This window comes from Mauremys mutica, chromosome 9 (assembly GCF_020497125.1).
Source record: "Mauremys mutica isolate MM-2020 ecotype Southern chromosome 9, ASM2049712v1, whole genome shotgun sequence".
Lineage (NCBI taxonomy): Eukaryota > Metazoa > Chordata > Testudines > Geoemydidae > Mauremys > Mauremys mutica.
In genome coordinates, this window is record NC_059080.1 from 46,312,934 (window position 1) to 46,332,590 (window position 19,657).

The window sequence follows — 19,657 nt, forward strand, 5'->3', positions numbered from 1 at the left end:
GGGTGCTACAGCACCTCATGGCTTGAAGTGGTTTCCATTATATACAGGGTTTACAGTTTGGTTCAATTGTCACACAAATGCTTCTCAGCACCCCCACTATCAAAATTGTTCCAGCACCCATTTTGGTTCAGTGGTTCTCAGCACCCCCACTATCAAAATAATTCCAGAACCCATGACCCTGGCTCCTTCCCTCTAGGGCCCAGGTGGCCTCTCTTAAGTCTAATTGGGGTTCAGCTGAGCAGTCAAGGTGCACTGGCCTCTTCCCTGCAGCTCCCCCACTCCCTTAGCTGCCTCAAGGAGCAGCCAAGCAGCTGTTCACCTTGCAGGTGCATTACTTCAGAGAAGAGGCTTCCTGGGAATGATTCATGGGGCATTTCCTGCATCACCTCATTTGCATAGCAGAGGACAAAGCAAGGCAGGACCCTCACTCCTCATCTTCCTGCCTTTTTATTATTTGTTTATAGAGAGAAAAAAATCAATTAACTCAGCCTGGGGCAGGGGAGAGAATTTTCTGGTCATCAAAAACAACGAAGAAAAATGTAAACTTAAAAATAGAGAAAGATTTGCATAAAACATTTTGGTGAATCATTTTTGCGCTGCTCTTCTAGACTCAGAGAGAGGGAGGTTGTTTGCTTTTGCTATGCAGAAGGTCACTATGCATTGTGGTATGGGGTGTTTCCAATTCTCTTCCATTCTTTTGCTCCATTTGGGCCCAGCCAGGTGGGTGTATTCATAGTGGATTTCCCGTCTGGGATGATTTTAAAGAAAGTGTGTGGTGGAATGGAAGTAATTAAAGAGGGACATACACACAGGAGACATTTGTGGATCTTTTTGTGGTCCTCTGAAACACCAGGAAAAGGGATTTCCCTTGAGCCTCTAACTGGGGTAGATGTGGTATGAGACTAATCCACATGATTTTTGCCCATGTTGGTACATAGGATAGTCCATAGCAGTTCAGACCATGTAGACCATCATCCAACCTGGCTAATGCTCCAGAGGAAAGTGGAAAATAAATCCAGAGTGCACTTACTCAATAGTTCAATCTTATTCCATGGACAGAAATGTCCTTTATGCTGATTAGCTGATGCCCAGAAACATGCCTTCTATTAGTATCTATAACTCTCTGTGTAGGGCCTGGGCTTGCTTCCACAAAAAGCAAACTCCTGTTGTCTTCAGGACTGGGCTCACTATTATCAGGCATGAACAAAGCACATTGTACTGGGAAGTGATTTTTACTCAGGATATTGCCAGACAAAGTCGACACCCTGATCTTGGCACGTGCACACAGGCACATACACACTTTGGCTTCAGGAGGTATCAAGGTTAAACTTCTAGTTGGCATTGGATCTCTGAGAATCCAACAAACTTCAGTCATCAGAAGTCACAGGTGGTCTTGGATTTTAGCTACCCCAATGTTCACCCCACTCCTTCATACATTGGTGGCAGCTGTCACCATGAACAAAGGATTTCCCCCATAAGCAGTGGGGTTGATCTCCACGGCCCATTCATTGTTTTGCTTCCCTTCTGGAATAGCAGGTATTGGAAAGAGAGACCTGTAGCTGTTGTATATAAGCCACTCAACAACCATCTGATGGCAATGACTAGTCTGGGGGTATTTGGATCTGGAGCTTTGCTTTGGGTCCATCTTTAGTATGGTTACACTGTATGATGTCAGCATGTGAGGCTATGTTGATCACTAGAGCTACACAGCCCTGCCTATCTGCAATAAGCAATATGTATCAATACCATGAAGAGCAATAGAAAGCTGGCTAGATTGTCAGGCTCAACAGGTAGTGATCAACAGCTTGATGTCTAGCTGGCAGCCGGTATCAAGCGGAGTGCCCCAAGGGTCGGTCCTGGGGCTGGTTTTGTTCAACATCTTTATTAATGATCTGGATGATGGGATGAATTGCACCCTCAGCAACTTCACGGATGACACTAAGCTGGGGGGAGAGGTAAATATGCTGGAGGGTAGGGATAGGGTCCAGAGTGGCCTAGACAAATTGGAGAATTGGCCAAAAGAAATCTGATGAGGTTTAACAAGGGCAAGTGCAGAGTCCTGCACTTAGGACGGAAGAATCCCATGCACCGCTACAGGCTGGGGAAGCAGCAGTTCTGCAGAAAAGGACCTGGGATTACAGTGGACAAGAAGCCGGATATGAGTCAGCAGTGTTCCCTCGTTGCCAAGAAGGCTAACGGCATATTGGGCTGTATTAGTAGGAGCATTGCCAGCAGATCGAGGGAAGTGATTATTCCCCTCTATTCAACACTGGTGAGGCCACACCTGGAGTATTGCGTCCAGTTTTGGTCCCCCCACTACAGAAGGGATGTGGACAAATTGGAGAGAGTCCAGTGGAGGGCAATGAAAATGATCAGGGGGCTGGGGCACATGACTTATGAGGAGAGGCTGAGGGAACTGGGCTGTTTAGTCTGCAGAAGAGAAGAGTGAGGGGGGATTTGATAGCAGCCTTCAACTACCTTAAGGTGGGTTCCAAAGAGGATGGAGGTAGGCTGTTCTCAGTGGTGGCAGATGACAGAAAAAGGAGCAATGGTCTCAAGTTGCAGTGGGGGAGGTCTAGGTTGGATATTAGGAAACACTATTTCACTAGGAGGGTGGTGAAGCACTGGAATGGGTTACCTAGGGAGGTGGTGGAATCTCCATCCTTAGAGGTTTTTAAGGCCCAGCTTGACAAAGCCTTGGCTGGGATGATTTAGTTGGTGTTGGTCCTGCTTTGAGCAGGACCAGATGACTAGATGACCTCCTGAGGTCTCTTCCAACCCTAATATTCTATGATTCTATGATGTCGGGAATACACTGTCCCCTGAATCTGCATTTCCTGAACTTTTAGAGGCTGCAGAACCAGAACCAGAACTTGGCTTTGAAACCAAATTTCCTTCTTGGCCCCTGAATCTATAACAGGCTGGACCCAAACAGTTTTCATATCTAGATGGAATCATAATTTTGCAGCTCAGGCCAGTCTCAGCATCCTGGCTGCATATGGCTGCTATGAGAGAATAAAGCACCTTGCTCTCCATGGACTGTGGGAGGCTGAGCTTGACCCAAGCCTTGCTTTTTTTCCTCCGCAGCTGAGAGAGAAGGCAGGAGTAGGCAGAGACCACACCTAAATTCCCCTGGCCATCAACCCCTCCCTTCCACAACTCACTCCAAGATTTTGACTCAGTGAATGCCTCAGAATACAAATAAACACCCTGAACCTGGAGTGCTGCAGACCAGGAAAAGTTAAAGCTTTGCTTGGCCTCCCTTTTCCCTTTGTTTTTTCCGCTCATCCTGTTGCTAATACCCAGAAGAGAGATCCCGTTGCTTACGCATGTTCCCCTCTGCACTGCTTCTGTCACAATGACTCCCTCTCCTGATGTCCTCGGAAAACTTTCCAGAGGTTTGACTGAGCCTGTGGGTGCCAGCTTCCCCTAATTTTTTCCTGTGGATTAAAGATGCTGGATGGAAGATAAATCTTTTTCTTGTCAGAAATTTCTTTTTTTAATCAGAAACTCTTCTGCCTCCCCAGCATGAGGGGCACTATGCCGGGAGGAGTCCTGTGCTGCTTTCTGCTGGGTTGTCTCTTTCAGGAGAGCTTTGGAATCACCAGAAGATACTACATTGGTGCCGTGGAGACAGACTGGGACTATGTGCACAGCAGCCTGCTCTCTGTGCTGCAGGCACCAGCTGGGTAAGGCCATGTGTACTGTAAATTTTCTGACTGTGATGTGATGTCGATAGGCAGCTCTCATCTTGGCTTTGAGGAAGGTGGCACCCTGCATCACGGTGGTGATGGTGCCCCCAAGGGAAATAAGGCAACTATAAAATATGTGTGTAAATGCAGCTGTATGTACATGAGTGTGTGTGCATCTGTTTGTGGGGGTATATCTGTTTGAATGTGCATGAGTGCATCTGTGCATGTATGGTTTAATCTGAGTGTGTGCATGTGTGTGAGGGCAGTTTTCTGTGTGCATATCATATTGTGTGTGTGTGTGTGTGTGTGTGTATACATGCAGACACACATCATCTGATTCTCCCAATGTCTTGCACATTACGTTTTCACTGGTGTCTATGCAAAGTGGATGTAGAATGCTCCCAGCAGTGCATATGACTCGAGAATTTTGATTTACTAGAATCCTCACTCCTGCTTTGCATTCCATTTGCACAGGTGTAAATCACTGCACATGGTTCACAGCTGGGAGAATCAGGCCCACAAACTCACTCTCATGCACACTCAGACATACACATACATTCATCCAGGCACACACACAACACAGTGTAATTAGACACATGGATTAATTCTGTATTTGCTCGTGTAGCCAGCGAGAACAACTTTGATGATGGAGTTTTAGCTTGCGGTCATGTAGGGTAATTATTATTAACTATTACTTGTCCTATGCATTTTTCCATCCCAAATCTAGTTCATTTATTTGTGACCGAGACCTTGTATGATAAGAATTGCTTCTCCAGCTGGTACCAGCTGAGTATCCCCTTCCCTCACCCTGCTATCTAAGTAGGGTTCTGATTTGCTTTTTGATGAGTTAATAGCTGTGGACTGTTCTTTCGCTGTCCCACAGGTTATAAATGATATTGTAGTGACACCTTTAGTTAGGGTTGGCCATCACTTCCCCTTAGAACTGTTTTCAGTTGCTTATAATTTTGCCAAACTGTAACTGTTTGGGCTGAAATTTTCCATGCTTGGTGTCTGCCTCAAGTGGAATATTTTTAAACATTTCAGCAGACGTGGTTTGGCCATTTCCAAGAATGAGATTAGGGGGATATATTTTGTTTTGCCCATGTGAATGAATTGATTGTAAGAATTTTTTTGAGAAGTTCTAGCACCCGGGTACTTTGGAGCAGGGATAGGAAATTTGACAGGGGAGTTGCCTTGGACTCAGGGATGTGCCGTTTGCTTTTCCTGGGAAAATCTGTCCAAATTTGGCCAAGTCCGAGTCTTTGAAAAATTGCAGTTTTCACATGTTCTGTAGAGATTTGTTAGACTTTGACAGCTAAATTCTCTAAAGATGCCATCTGCATATGCACCATCCCCCTCGGAGCAACTGAGCAGGCTCCATCCAGGGGCTTCAGGACTCTCCCTGCAATTGCTATGCCAGGCTGCCCTGGCACCAGGCACCACAGCTGTGAGCAGGGAGGCTGTGCCTCCTGTGCGCTCAGTGTTCCCCCTGGTGGTGCCCAGGTAGCATGGAGAAGGGAGTGGCCTGAATGCACAGCGCTGAGGAACTGGGGAGGAGAGTGGGGGAACACAGGAAGTGGGGATTACAGGAGCTAGAAAGTGGGGAGAAGTAGTGGGAGACAGGAACAGGGGAGTGTAGGGAATGGCAGTAGGGGAGGGGGATTGGATAGGAGCAGAGGGAGGGGTGGGGGTGTATGGGAGGAAGGAAGATAGGAGCACATGGGGGCGTGGAGGACAGGGGGCAGAAGAGTCTCCCATCACTAGAGCACACTCTCTCCAGAGCCTGGAATTGAACCCAGGAGACCTGAATCTCTCCAGTCCTCCACTGTCAGCAGATGTCTGTAAAACTCACTGGCAGAGTGTATCTCATCCCCCTCTGATGCCTGGTCTACATACTCAGCCTGCTATTACTGTCAGTTATTCTACTAGCTCAAATAGCAGAGGTCTGTGCCAAGGAGCTAAAGGTCTGAACACTGCAGCTGACCCAAGCTGGGGGTCAATAGGCTTTTAAGCTGTTTGCACAGTTTCTTTCTCTTTTTTAGTTTTTTTTTCCTTTTTCTTGCCTATTGTAATCCTTAATTCAGCCCCTTTGTGCCTGATACCTCTTACATGATCACACAATATTTTTTCCAGGGACTCCTGTCTCATTCAGTGCACAGGATGGACCAGCTCTGAGGATGACTCAGGGTTGTGTAGAGAAGAAGGCTGTAGGACCTCTGCTTCATTTGTTGCAGAAGTTGGAATGTTTGTGATGAATAAGGCAGGACATTGCAGGAAGAGAAAGGAAGGTCTCATGGTGAAAGCAATTGAATGCTGCCCTGGAGAACTGGATTCTACCCCTACCTCTGCCATCGAATTCCTATGTGATGCTGGGCGAGTCACTTAACCCAAATTTTTCACAGGTGGTCACTAATTGTGTGTTCCTCATTTTCTGGATGCCTGACTTGAGACCCTGGGATCTGATTTGCAGAAGTACTGAGTACTCACAGCTGCAACTGAGGTCACTAGGAGCTGTGCTTTGAACACATAAAGTGCTATAAAAATGCTAAGTACTCAGAAAAATCAGGGTCTGGGTGTCTCAAGTTAGGGACTCAAAATTAGTGGCCAGGGGGAGGGATAGCTCAGTGGTTTGAACATTGGCCTGCTAAACCCAGGGTTGTGAGTTCAATCCTTGAGGAGGCCATTTAGGGATGTGGGCCAAAAATTGGTCCTGCTAGTGAAGGCAGGGGGCTGGACTCAATGACCTTTCAAGGTCCCTTCTAGTTCTAGGAGATTGGTATATATCTCCAATTATTACTATTACATTTCTGACAATATTGGCCTTAATTTCTCTGCATCTCAGCTCCCCTTCTGTAAAATGGGGATGATACCACCAAATCTCACAGGGGTTTTGGGAAGATAAATTCATTAATGTTTTTGGAGCAATTTGATACTCTGGTGAGACCACTTTGGAAACTCCCAGGAGGAAATTAATAATAAGGCCTAGGGCCATACACTGAATGAGGAGAATAAAAAGAAATATTGAATATCTACCCATTCACTGAATGAGGCATAGGCGCTGTGAAAATGGGACATGATTATGAACTTAGATTGTATGGTGGTGCAAGAGAGGCAAATTAAGGTTGCACAAGTCTGGCCTTTCCTCACTTTTGAGGGCTTGACGTTGCAACTTAATGGTCTTTCAGCATAGTTTGTTGGATGTAATATATATTGACTTCAGTGCAGCCAGGCCACATTGCTGGGATTTTAAATCTAGGGGACAGATTCTGTTCTCAGTTAAATCCAGAATAACACCACAGACTTCCATTGTATTCCTCTGGGTTTTTGCTGGAGCAAGAGAACAGTATATGGTCTTCTAACTCTTATGACGTTTATTCAGTGATACTCCAATGATGATATGGGAATTCATTCCCCACATTACAAGGGGAAACCCATCCTGTCTGCCATAATGACTGCAAAATCAAGGAAGGTTTTTGGAATCACTATGTATTTGGAAAAGAGGATTCAGCCTCCTGAAATGTTTTATAGCCCATCTTCCTCCCTTCTCTATTCTCCCACTGTCTCAACTTGAATGTCACTTGAGAATGTTTTCTATCCTCTAACCATAGCCTGTTCCTTCTCCCTCTATAGCATCTGCACTCCTCTTCCAGCCTGTCCAAAAAAACACTGCTAAAATCATCTTCCTCTCTGACTGCTCCACCATGACCCACCCTGCTTTCATGCCCCCTTGGTTCCCTGGCTCTTGGAAGTGATGCAGCAAAATAGTGCGGCTCAGAATATGGGTGGTGTTAGAAGTGAGTCAAATAAGCCTGATAGAAGCAAAGGTGCCATGTGTGCATAGGCTCTTGATTAGTCCTAGGTGTGGGTATCATATGCTTTGCCTCTGTCCCCATGGGGCACTGACATTTTATAAGGTTATCCAGGCAAATGGCAGAGGCCCTTCTGGGAATGACGTCACAGCTTATCATAGAATCATAGAACTGGAAGGGACCTCGAGAGGTCATCTAGTCCAGTCCCCTGCACTCATGGCAGGACTAAGTATTATCTAGTCCATCCCTGACAGGTGTTTGTCCAACCTGCTCTTAAAAATCCCCAATGATGGAGATTCCACAACCTCCCTAGGCAATTTATTCTAGTGCTTAACCATCCTGACAGTTAGGAAGTTTTTCCTAATGTCCAACCTAAACCGCCCTAAACCTAAACTGCTGCAATTTAAGCCCATTGCTTCTTGTCCTATCCTCAGAGGTTAAGAAGAACAATTTTTCTCCCTCCTCCTTGTAACAACCTTTTATGTACTTGAAAACTGTTATCATGTCCCCTCTCAATCTTCTCTTCTCCAGACTAAACAAACCCAATGTTTTCAAACTTCCTTCATAGGTCATGTTTTCTAGACCTTTACTCATTTTTGTTGTTCTTCTCTGGACTTTCTTTAATTTGTCCACATCTTTCCTGAAATGTGGCACCCAGAACTGGACACAATACTCCAGTTGAGGCCTAATCAGCGTGGAGTAGCATGGAAGAATTACTTCTCATGTCTTTACACTTCTCATTACAATACTGCTAATACATCCCAGAATGATGTTTGCTTTTTTTGCAACAGCGTTACACTGTTTACTCATATTTAGCTTGTGATCCACTATGACTTCCAAATCCCTTTCTGCAGTACTCCTTCCTAGGCAGTCATTTCCCATTTTGTATGTGTGCAACTGAGTGTTCCTTCCTAAGTGGAGCACTTTGCATTTGTCCTTATTAAATTTCATCCTATTTACTTCAGACCATTTTCCAGTTTGTCCAGATCATTTTGAATTTTAATCCTATCCTCCAAAGCACTTGCAACCCCTCCCAGTTTGGTATCATCCGCAAACTTAATAGGTGTACTCTCTATGCCATTATCTAAATGATTGATGAAGATATTGAACAGAACCAGACCCAGAACCAACCCCTGCGGGACCCCACTCATTATGCCCTTCCAGCATGAATGTGAACCACTGATAACTACTCTCTGGGAACGGTTTTCCAACCAGTTATGCACCCATCTTATAGTAGCTCCATCTAGATTGTATTTCCCTAGTTCTTTTATGCTTCTGAGAGTGCTGATTGGCAACCGATGAAGTTACCCCTTCTGGAGGTAGGATGACTGGAAGTGTTCACCAATTACACTGGTGGCTTCCATGGCCCATTTGAGTGGTTTGAGGGGTTTGAGTGGGTGCCTGAAGATGTCTATGCTCTGTCTTCTCCTAGCTATGTGTCTGAAGGACTTTGATGGCTGAAACACACACTAGCCTGTTGCTATCTAAACTAACTTCATCTAATGGAGACACTCAGAACTTCTTATCTGTTACTTTTCCCCCTTGTTTCTAATTCCTTCCCTGCGTTCCAAGAGACTAAATCCATTTAGTGACTCCTGATGGGTGACAAGCATCCCCTTTCCTGGGAGTGAATGGAGTGGGGAATGGAGTCTCTGTGTATCCTATCAAAGCCTTGAGATTCTCTTCTCAGCCTCCAAGCCTTTTGGCAAAGGAGGACTGGATGGTAATTTAGGTCTTTAGCATGACAACAGTGCAGAGTGTTTACCTTGGCTGCCTCAGAGTTCTGAAGAAATTAACAGATAAGGAAGCCTAACAATGCTGATGAAATGTTCCAGGCGCTATCTGCCTTCACTTAGTCTGCTCTTAGGGTAAGAATTCCACTGTGATCTGATCTGATAAGAAGTCCTGCCAAAAATGCTTCGACATCCAAACTCTTACTTAACCTCTGATCCAGACTCTCCTTTAAATTTCTGGATTCTGCCCTGTTAATGATGATTGCAGGGAATGCAAAAGGAGCATTCGTGCAGCAGCAGCATCACCGTGCATAACTGACTCCCCTTGGGCACATTATTTAAGGACCAGAATCTATGCTAGTTTCCTGCTGGTGCCATTCCTTTGGCCTAGTGGAGTGGCTGCTGTCTTACAATAGTATACATGAGATCAGAATCAGGCCCTACAGCTCTGAATGCTTTTTCAATTGCCACCAAAACCAGATTTTCCTGGCATAAAGATTCAAACCATCTGACTCATTTCAGTGGAATGACCAAAGCCTTTCATCTCTGGGGTGCCAGCTCAAATCTGGGACACATCACCCAGTGAATGCAAAATGGTACAATCTAATGACAGTACTGTGGCTAATGTGAAATGAGTTTGGTGATCTCAATTGCTAGTGGACAAGGAGCAACAGAAATCACAGCTATAACAGGAACTAAGTGGCCAGCTCAGTAAAGAGGCCATTGACTGAATAAACCGTGGAGACTAAATTCATCTCTCTTTCTCCAATCCGTCCAGACCAAGTTACAGGCATATTGGCTGGGTGGCATGGAGATGCTTGCACTGCTGCTATCTTGTTCTGTGGATTCAGGAGACAGTCACTCATCAGTAGAGCTTGGGGAAATTTTTCAGACATATAGTTCATTGAATGTGTCTATAACTCCGTCCCTTCCCAGTTTTCTGTCACTCAGTCCTCCTCCATTTCCCCTTTAGGAAAAATTAAGCCAGTTAATGTTATTACAAATGAAAGATTAGCCATAAGGGGAAAGAAATCTCTTCCATTTCTTCAAGGGGAAAAATAGCAACCGGTTTGTGTTCCAAAGAAAACATGCTGCAACAATCAGTGAGAGCATTCATTACTGGAAATGGTCTGTGAACTGAGACTGATAAGGCAGCCTCTACAATCCCTGGAGAAATTCAAAGCTTTGTTATCCTGAGAAACTTACTGGATTTCTTCTGGATAATGAGTTTGTTAAGCAGCTTTAAAAAAAATCAATAGTAGGTCTAGGTGGTGCTAAATCATTAAAGCTGCTTTCCATCTCACAATGAGATAGCGCCTGATTGCTAAGTGACCAGGGTGCAAATCCTAGTTAGGGTATAAATTAAATTAATTTCAGGCCCTCACTCTAATCTCTAAGCAGAATTCAAAAATCTATCCTGGTCTCCCTGCCAGAGAGGATGAGAGCTAGAATACTGTATGGCCAAGGCATTGGACACAGGGCAGGGCTATCTGGGGTGCCAAACACTGTATATGCAGGTCAGAAATGACGTGCATAATTAACAGACTTCAGTATCTGAATACTCAGCATCTAACCTCCCTCTCCTGAACAAGCTCATTGGGAAGCTCACCAAAGCTCACCTCTCCATGAGAAGGTCTGACACTTTGCAACCAGTAGAGGGCAGACAACCACATACATGTGTTTTGGCAAAGTTTACCGTGTGGAACCAGCAATGAAAAATTCTGTGCCTGACAGCCCCTGATTGCAAATCAGCTTGTTTCTGTGCATATACTGGCCCCATTAGGCTGCAGCTCCATGGCTTCGCAAGTGGGGGTTGCAAGGGCTGCATTATAACTAGGCTTGAAAGAAGTTGATCTTTCTAAAAATAATTTCTACAAATAATATTGTTTATTTTTATGCATTTTTCTATGTTTATCTATTTAAATTTTCACAGGAAATTATGGGGTGAGGGTCTGGTAATAATTATTTAATGATGGTAGATGTTGAGAATAAAAAATGTTAAAGCTCTATAAATGTTAGAACACAAAATTGTCAATATCACATGTCAAATATACAAAGTAAATATCCTTAAATGAAACTCTAATAAGTTCTCAAGCAGCATTTTTCTTACTGTGCTTATCTGTACATTTTGATTATTATCAATGGAAATATTTTGGCATCGGTTTGTGTGCGTATGTTGAAATTGACATTTACTGACATTTACCGATAAAAATCTAATCCTTCCAACCCTAATTATAACCCAGTGGTAAATTCCCAGTCAAACTCAGGGCCCCATTGTGCAAGGCACTGTACAAACATAGGAAGACAAGGGCTGTGTGTCCCCACAACTCTATAGTCTAATGCATGAAGGAAATCCATGATTTTAATCCACATGTCAGTCATTGTGAGGTTCTTTCTCTTTGGATGATGAGGGTCCTTATGAAAAGCATTCCACAGCTGAGCAGGCACATTATGAGCTTTACTTTTCTTTAAAGCATGAGAGACTGGCTCCTACAGAAAGAAGGGTGCTAGATTAGATGGGCTAGGTGCTCTGAGCTGGTACAGTATATCTGATGTGCCTGCAGTTGAAAAGAGGTAAATATAAATGTTTGAGGAAATCTGGCAACCATGGGCCCTTGTATTATGCAGGATAAAGGATCACATAGAGTTTATGTTTCTTAGCAAGCTCTTACCACCTTAGATAGATAGATTCACATGTTCACAATCAATTGATCAATCATACTCATCAGCGGATCTTGTCAGCATGTGTGTATTGTATAAAGTGGTAAGAAGTCTCATTATGATGCATTTTAATCCATAATGACTCATCATGTTATTACAGATAACTTAGTAATAACATTTTAAAAACTCATGCAGTGGGTATTAGGAAATTTACTGGGTGTATTAGGGAAGGTATTGACTAGAACTGACACAAGGGTGTGATATTTTGGGGACGAGGGAGGAAAGGGGCATTTGTAAACACCTTATAGATGGATCTGTACAACCAGTGCTAATTTTTTCCTTCTTTAATGCAGAGCTTCAGGGGTCCAAAGCCAAAAGTCACCTATGTCTGGCATTTTCACTCGGTACAAGAAGGCGGTGTTTGTGGAATATACTGATTCCTCGTTCACGCAAACTAAGCCCAAACCAGCCTGGATGGGTAAAGAGAATGATTGTTATCTATAGGCTAATGATCTATAGCTTTATATACATCTAATGGTCTTTATTTATACTAGATAGTATGGTGAGGAGAATGGTACAGGAACCTAGACAGATATAGTTTTAACTGGGGATATACTATATCATATACTACAATGATGAAGATAGATAGATAGATTACCTTTTATCCCAAAGAATCCCAAAGCCCCTTACAAATTATACATAGCGATCACTTAATCCACCATCAAAATGCAGCCATCAATTGCAAAATATAGTAATGACTTGCAATGCACTGCAGCATTAGTTTTGCAACATACCAGCAAGTTTAGCATGATGAGGCAATGGGGAAGATATTAGCCAGGGAACCAAGCTACTCTCTGAACAACACAAACCTGGTACAAAAAGGAGATGCAGTATTTTCTCAACTCAATTTTCCATGGTCCAGGTCAACATTTCCACTTTTTTCCCCCTGCATAGTAACATTTCTGAGCTTCCACAACTTTCAGTTGCTTAAAAAGAAACAATTCTTTTAAACCTTAAGATGTTTATTTCTGAGTGAAAAAATAAATTTCTTCCTCTGCAACTGATCTGGTTTTTGCTCATCCTTAGCATGATGGACAAGCTTGGCAAGAAATCTATTCACATGCCATGTCTCGCTGGATGCAGTGTTACTGTAACTGTGTTGGTCACCCACCTTGTCTTCCTCATATCTTTCTGGAGTCTTTTGAGGTCTTTTTTGACACAATATCGGTTGAAGTCAGTGACATGTAGCCTCTAAGGTTATTAAAAGTGCTCAATAATTTGAAGCCTCTTCAAGCACATTGCTAAATTATATTCCCTTTACAGCTGTGCTGATATTGCTGTTATTTTAGAGAGTGTTTTTTTCTTTAAGGAAAACCCCACAATGTTTATTTTCAGATAATATTTTTCTAGCTCCAGAAGACAAGTGGGATTTTGTTTCCTTTGTACTTGGGGGTCATTATCCAGGGTTAAAATCTTCAAAAAGCTCCAGTCCCATTTTCAGAACTGAGTTAAGCACTTAGGAGTCTAAGGGTCTGTGCACACTGCAATCAGAGGTGCAACTGCAGCACGGGTAGGCATAGCCAAGCTAGATTTGGTCTAGCTAACTCAAACACCAATAGCAGTGAAGCCACAGCTGTGTGGGCTGTAAAAGCCATCCTGCAACCCTGGATATGTATCAGGCAACTAGCCAGTACTGCTGCAACATCACTGCTGTTGGCAGCCAAGCTGGCTAGATTACAGCTAGCCTGGGTATGTCTACACATGCTGCAATCACACATCCAATTGCAGTGGAGTCAGACCCTAAGTCTGATTGAAAGTCTATGGGACTTAGGCTCCTAAGTCAGGTGCTTTTGAAAATTTTACCCTGCGTCTGAGCTTTATATGCTTTTTAAGAGCACAACCCCTTCAGTACCCTCTCAGAGCCACAAGGATCACCCTCAATTTGCTTTTTATTTCTTCAGTCTCCATAAATACCTCAGGATGCTGTGACACGTGCTCTGGCTCTGGAAGGCTGCACATGGCTTCTTGCCAGTGTCCTCCCCCTCACATCGCCTTAGTAACTAGGGAAGATTTATACCACATCATCCTAACTGACACCTGCCTGTTGGGACAGTTTGGCCTGGAACCTGCAGAGTAATTCACATTCTGCTCGTGACATGTACACTCAAAGACTCACGAGACTGGCTTTGCTTCAACAGCACGTTACGCTGCTGTAGTAGCATCATAGAGTCCAAGGCCAGAAGGGACCACCAGATCATCTAGTCTGACCTCCTGCACAGGCCACCATCCCACCCAGCACCCACACACTACACAGAATATCCATCCGAACACTGTACAGAACTGGAGGCTGCAGGAGGGGGGCTCTCTCTCTGCTTCCCAGAGTATCCTCTTCAATTCTGCCTGGAGAGCTCCGATGACTCCATGATGCCTCCATGATAAGATTATGATTGGTTGCCTGTGATAGTAGGGACTGGACTTGATGATTCAAGCGGTCTCTTCTCCAGTCCTATGTTCCTAGGCCTCCCAGTGTGATGTCCCCCACCCCCATACCTCTGGCTATTTCTCCAGTTATCAAGTGCCACACACTCCTGGGCCTCTATTGTCCCTCTCCAGGATATGATCTACACCCCTTGTGTCTCTGTTTTTAGCTCAGCGAGTTGTATGTGCAGCAGTTGCCCTGCAGTGTTCTCGCTCTTTCAGGTCTCCTGGGCCCCACCATCCGAGCTGAAGTCTATGACACGGTGGTTGTTACCTTTAAGAATCTGGCTTCCCGCCCTTTCAGCCTCCATGCTGTTGGTGTGACATACTGGAAAGCATCAGAGGGTAAGTCTGCCCTCTTATCTCTGGCTCTGCAAAAGCTCACACAGTGCTTGTTTGCATGAGGGCAGAGATATGGGAGCAGGGAGCTGAAGAATATCGTGCTGCATTCAGAGCTAAATGAAAAAGCAACCTTTTTGCCCCAGTTTTCCCATCATAAACCTCATTCTCATGGATGCATTAAAAACAAACAACAACAAAACCCCACCTTACCACCCAGGGCCGGCTCCAGACCCCAGTCATGCCTGCGGGAGGTCCACTGGAGGCGCGGGACAGGTGGACCTGCCACAGGCATGACTGCGGAGGGTCCGCTCGTCCCGCGGCTCCGGTGGACCTCCCGCAGACGTGCCTGCGGAGGGTCCGCTGCTGCCGCGGCTCTGGTGGACCTCCTGCAGGCATGACTGCGGAGGGTCCGCTGGTCCCGCGGCTCCGGTGGACCTCTGCTCCACTGGAGCCGCGGGACCAGCGGACCCTCCGCAGGCACGTCTGCAAGAGGTCCCCCGGAGCCGTGGGACCGGCGTGCGTGGGGCGGCCAAATTCCTAGAGCCGCCCCTGTTACCACCCAGTGAGATTCCTGGTGGCAGGGAAGAGGGAAAGAGAGAGAGCATTGTCATATTTTTAACTCCCGGTGGGTGTTCAGAGACCACTGATTAGGGTCATAGGCAGGTGGGTTGGGTAGATAGATGGATAGGTGATTGGATGGTTAAGGGAAATTATTACAGGATTTCTAGTGCACCAGTTTAAAATCAGCAAAAGTCAAACAGAAACTGTCCATCCAGTAACAAGCTGGTTTAAACTAAACAAGTATTCAGATAATGAACTAGCCCATTACTTGGCTATTTAACATTGATCTTCTGCAACAGGAGTACTTGTGGCACCTTAGAGACTAACAAATTTATTTGAGCATAAGCTTTCATGGGCTAAAACCCACCTCATTGGATGTATAGAATGGAACATATAGTGAGGAGATATATATACATACAGAGAACATGAAAAGGTGGGAGTTGCCCAACCAACTCTAAGAGGCTAATTAATTAAGATGAGCTATTGTCAGCAAAAAAACTTTTGTAGTGATAATCAAGATAGCCCATTTAAGACAGTTTGACAAGAAGCTGTGAGGATACTTAACATGGGGAAATAGATTCAATGCATGTAATGGATCAGCCATTCCCAGTCTCTATTTAAGCCTACGTTGATTGTATCTAGTTTGCATATCAATTCAAGTTAAGGAGTTTCTCATTGGAGTCTGTTTTTGAAGCTTTTCTGTTGCAAAATTGCCACCTTTAAATCTGTTACTGAATGGCCAGAGAGGTTGAAGTGTTCTCCTACTGGTTTTTGAATGTTATGATTCCTGATGTCAGGTTTGTGTCCATTTATTCTTTTGCATAGAGATTGTCTGGTTTGGCCAATGTACATGGCAGAGGGGCACTGCTGGCACATGATGGCATATATCACGTTGGTAGATGTGCAGGTGAATGAGCCCCTGATGATGTGGCTGATGTGATTAGGTCCTATGATGGTGTCACTTGAATAGATATGTGGATAGAGTTGGCATCGGGCTTTGTTGCAAGGATAGGTTCCTGGGTTAGTGTTGTTGTTCTGTGGTGTGTGGTTGCTGGTGAGTATTTGCTTCAGGTTGGGGGGGCTGTCTGTAAGTGAGGACAGGTCTGTCTCCCAAGATCTGTGAGAGTGAAGGATCATCTTTCAGGATAGGTTGTAGATCTTTAATGAGGGCTGGAGACTGGGAATGGCTGAGCCATTACACACATTGAATCTATTTCCCCATGTTAAGTATCCTCACAGCTTCTTGTCAAACTGTCTTAAATGGGCTATCTTGATTATCACTACAAAAGTTTTTTTGCTGACAACAGTTCATCTTAATTAATTAGCCTCTTAGAGTTGGTTGGGCAACTCCCACCTTTTCATGTTCTCTGTAGGTATATATATCTCCTCACTATATGTTCCATTCTATACATCCGATGAAGTGGGCTGTAGCCCACGAAAGCTTATGCTCAGATAAATTTGTTAGTCTCAAAGGTGCCACAAGTACTCCTGTTCTTTTTGCGGCTACAGACTAAGATGGTTGCTACTCTGAAACCTGTCATTGACAGCACTAAAACTAGCTGTCAGACAGAGGTATCAGATGGTAACCAGCTGAATCTGGAGAGAGGCACAGAGAATGAGATGAGGTAGGGGCTGCCCAGACTGTTTTTAAGAATGATAATAATAAAACAAAGGGCAGTTGTGTGATGACAGGTCATTGGTGCAGTGGATATGAGGTCAGCAGTGACAAATGGTCTACTCTTTGGGTTTTAGGGGCAGGGTATAAGGATGAGACCAGCCAGGCTGAGAAAGAAGATGACGAGGTGGATCCTGGTAAGACTCACACGTATGTCTGGGAAATCCTAGAAGACCAAGGACCAACAGAGTTTGACTCGTCATGTCTGACCTCCTCCTACTTCTCTTACACTGACAGCGTGAAGGACATCAACTCTGGCTTGATCGGAGCCCTGCTTGTCTGCAGGCCAGGTGAGAGGCATGGGGAATTGGAAAAGTAAATGGGTCGTTTAATCCAATCAACTGTTTAGTATTTGGTCATGACCAAAAAGAAAACTGGAATCTTCCTTAAACTGAGTATGAAGCAAAGGCAGGACCCCTGGGAGGAACAGCATCTGTTGTGGACTGACAGATTTTCTGGTTGACACATTTTCCAAAGGGTGCCTTCATCCATTCCCAGTCCAGAAAATTAACACCCTTTCGAGTGCCATGCTGGAAATAACTTGGTCGTCTGTTTCCCTCAAAGAATTTCTTGTATTTCCCAGAGATTCCAAAGCAGTTACTGAGGCAATGGTATCAGGGTGTGAATGTTTGGCCACCTTTTTAAATGCTTTCACCTATGCCATGATTATTCAGGTGCTTTTTCACGCAGATAAGTTGATTTTGTAAGACCAAATACAGATGGGGCCATGCCAGCATGGATTTAAAGATTACACACAGATGATGTAGGATGTGTAGCACCAAGCCAAATTTAGGATATTCTTGCCTATTCTATGCACGATCCTTTTGCCAGAATGGAGATTGACTAAAACTTGGTTCCCAATAGTACCTGAAGTGCATAGGAGCAAAAAGTGATGCCAACATAGCACAGACCTAGATAAGATGGGCTATTCAGGTGATTAAATAAAATCCTGTATGGCACAAGAGAGAGTCAGAACAGGACATATTGAACTATCCCTTCAGTATCTAGTCCAGGGAGCTTTTGTGGCAGCCTTTGCTTTTCCCCTAGCAGCCTTTCTTCTTAGGCTCACCAGGCCACAGCATGGGCTCTTCAGGTAAGGGGACTTCCTTATCACTCCATGTACTGGACAAAGACCATGAGCAGTGGCAGGCAAGAATTAGGCTTCCTCCTGAGTACCCCTCCCAGATCAGCAATGACAGCATAAATCCACGCAAGCCCAGGCAATGGCTTTGCTACCTCCAAGAGGTTGAACAAAAGGTCTCCAGGAGAAGACTGAGATACAACACTGCCCTTGCTGTTTCTTTAACAGTGGCATCACCTCTCTCTCTCCTCTTGCTCGTAGGAGCCCTGACCAAAGACGGAACCCAGAGCATGTTGCAAGAATTCGTGCTGCTCTTCTCAGTGATTGATGAAGGTAAGTACATGGTATGAGGGTGGCCAGATCCTGTATCCTGGTTTTAGGGTAGTCAGATGTTGCATCGCAGGCGTACATGAACAAAGCTCAGCAGTCAGTATGATTGGAAGCAAAGTCATTTATTTCTCTCCAGCATGGTCTTATATACAATTAAGATCAAGCAATCAAGCAGTTGCTAATTGGTTAATAAGGTACACACAAGCACAGCTGTAACTTCATTGGATAATTGCCATTCTGTACCACCTTCTAATTTATTATCCTGTTTACTGCCTACCAGCAGATAAGAACTAGCCTCATCCTAAAAACTTGCATGTCAATTTCTCACACTCTCATGCAAAACAATCCCACACCTCCCCCCTTTTCTCATAATAAAAAAGGGAAGGCACAGCAAAACATTCCCAGCTCATAGCATCACATTACTACAATCTATTACACAGCAAAACTAAAAGCAAATCTAAACACCAGCTGCCTAACTAAACCGTAACAGAATCTTCCGTGATTCCCTAGCCTCCTACATTCCTCCCCTCGCTTTCTCAAGCGCTCCGGTACAACAACAGCAGCATAACCTTGAGCTAATCTAGCAATACAAGCACCAGCATTCCCATTTGTCTGCTTGCGCTTAAACAAAACAAAAAATTACACAGAGAGCAGAAAAAATTACAGTCTAAGCCAGATTTTTCCTACTTCCATACATTATCCGTTACAGGGGGCGGGACTGAAGAATCCCAAAACAACCTCAGAGCTTCATCGCACACATGGCTTCCACCCTGAGGAATTACGAACAAGAAATCCAGTTCCGCCCACACACCTAACGCCCAAATGAACAGAGCAGAAAAAACAACAGTAACCGGTTAAACAAAACAGAGCCAAAGCTAAATAGTGCAGCCAAACCAAATAGTATTTCCTTAATCTATTAGGGCTCACCTTTAATCATGCAATTCTTAACATATAACACCAGCAGTACCAAACAAAGCAAACATAAATATAACAAGGGTAAAACAGATAAATGGTGTAAATTCTGCAGGGTTCCCCCATTCTCTATTGCACACCAAATCGTGACAAAATTTCTATTACCAATCCATCTCTCATGTGTCAGGTGATCAAACTGACACTGAGGGGGGGGATTCACAGCAGAAAACACAACATAAACCACATAAACATCTCAACAACACCACAACAATTCTGGCCAGAAAACACATGTCACAAACAAACATAAAACATAAAACATAAATGTAAACTCTATAAATAAATGCATGGTACATTAAATGCTATGCAGCTAACACCAATTTTCT

The 19,657-nt window shown here is 44.3% G+C and overlaps 1 protein-coding gene across 15 annotated transcripts in view; it reads left to right on the top strand.

The window, feature by feature from the left end:
- The window catches only part of F8 (coagulation factor VIII), a 147,270-nt gene that overhangs the window by 32,873 nt on the left and 94,740 nt on the right, over window positions 1-19,657 (top strand). For 13 of the 15 annotated variants that reach the window (XM_045029655.1, XM_045029649.1, XM_045029648.1 and 10 more), the window contains 5 exons: window positions 3,528-3,689; window positions 12,249-12,373; window positions 14,596-14,718; window positions 17,029-17,241; window positions 18,294-18,365. In XM_045029655.1, the coding sequence (XP_044885590.1) occupies window positions 3,529-3,689; window positions 12,249-12,373; window positions 14,596-14,718; window positions 17,029-17,241; window positions 18,294-18,365 (694 nt within the window). In that variant the 5' untranslated portion in view covers window position 3,528. Of the gene's footprint in view, window positions 1-3,527; window positions 3,690-12,248; window positions 12,374-14,595; window positions 14,719-17,028; window positions 17,242-18,293; window positions 18,366-19,657 lie in introns of those variants that run through there. The other 2 variants (XM_045029656.1, XM_045029657.1) reach the window with 2 other exon arrangements.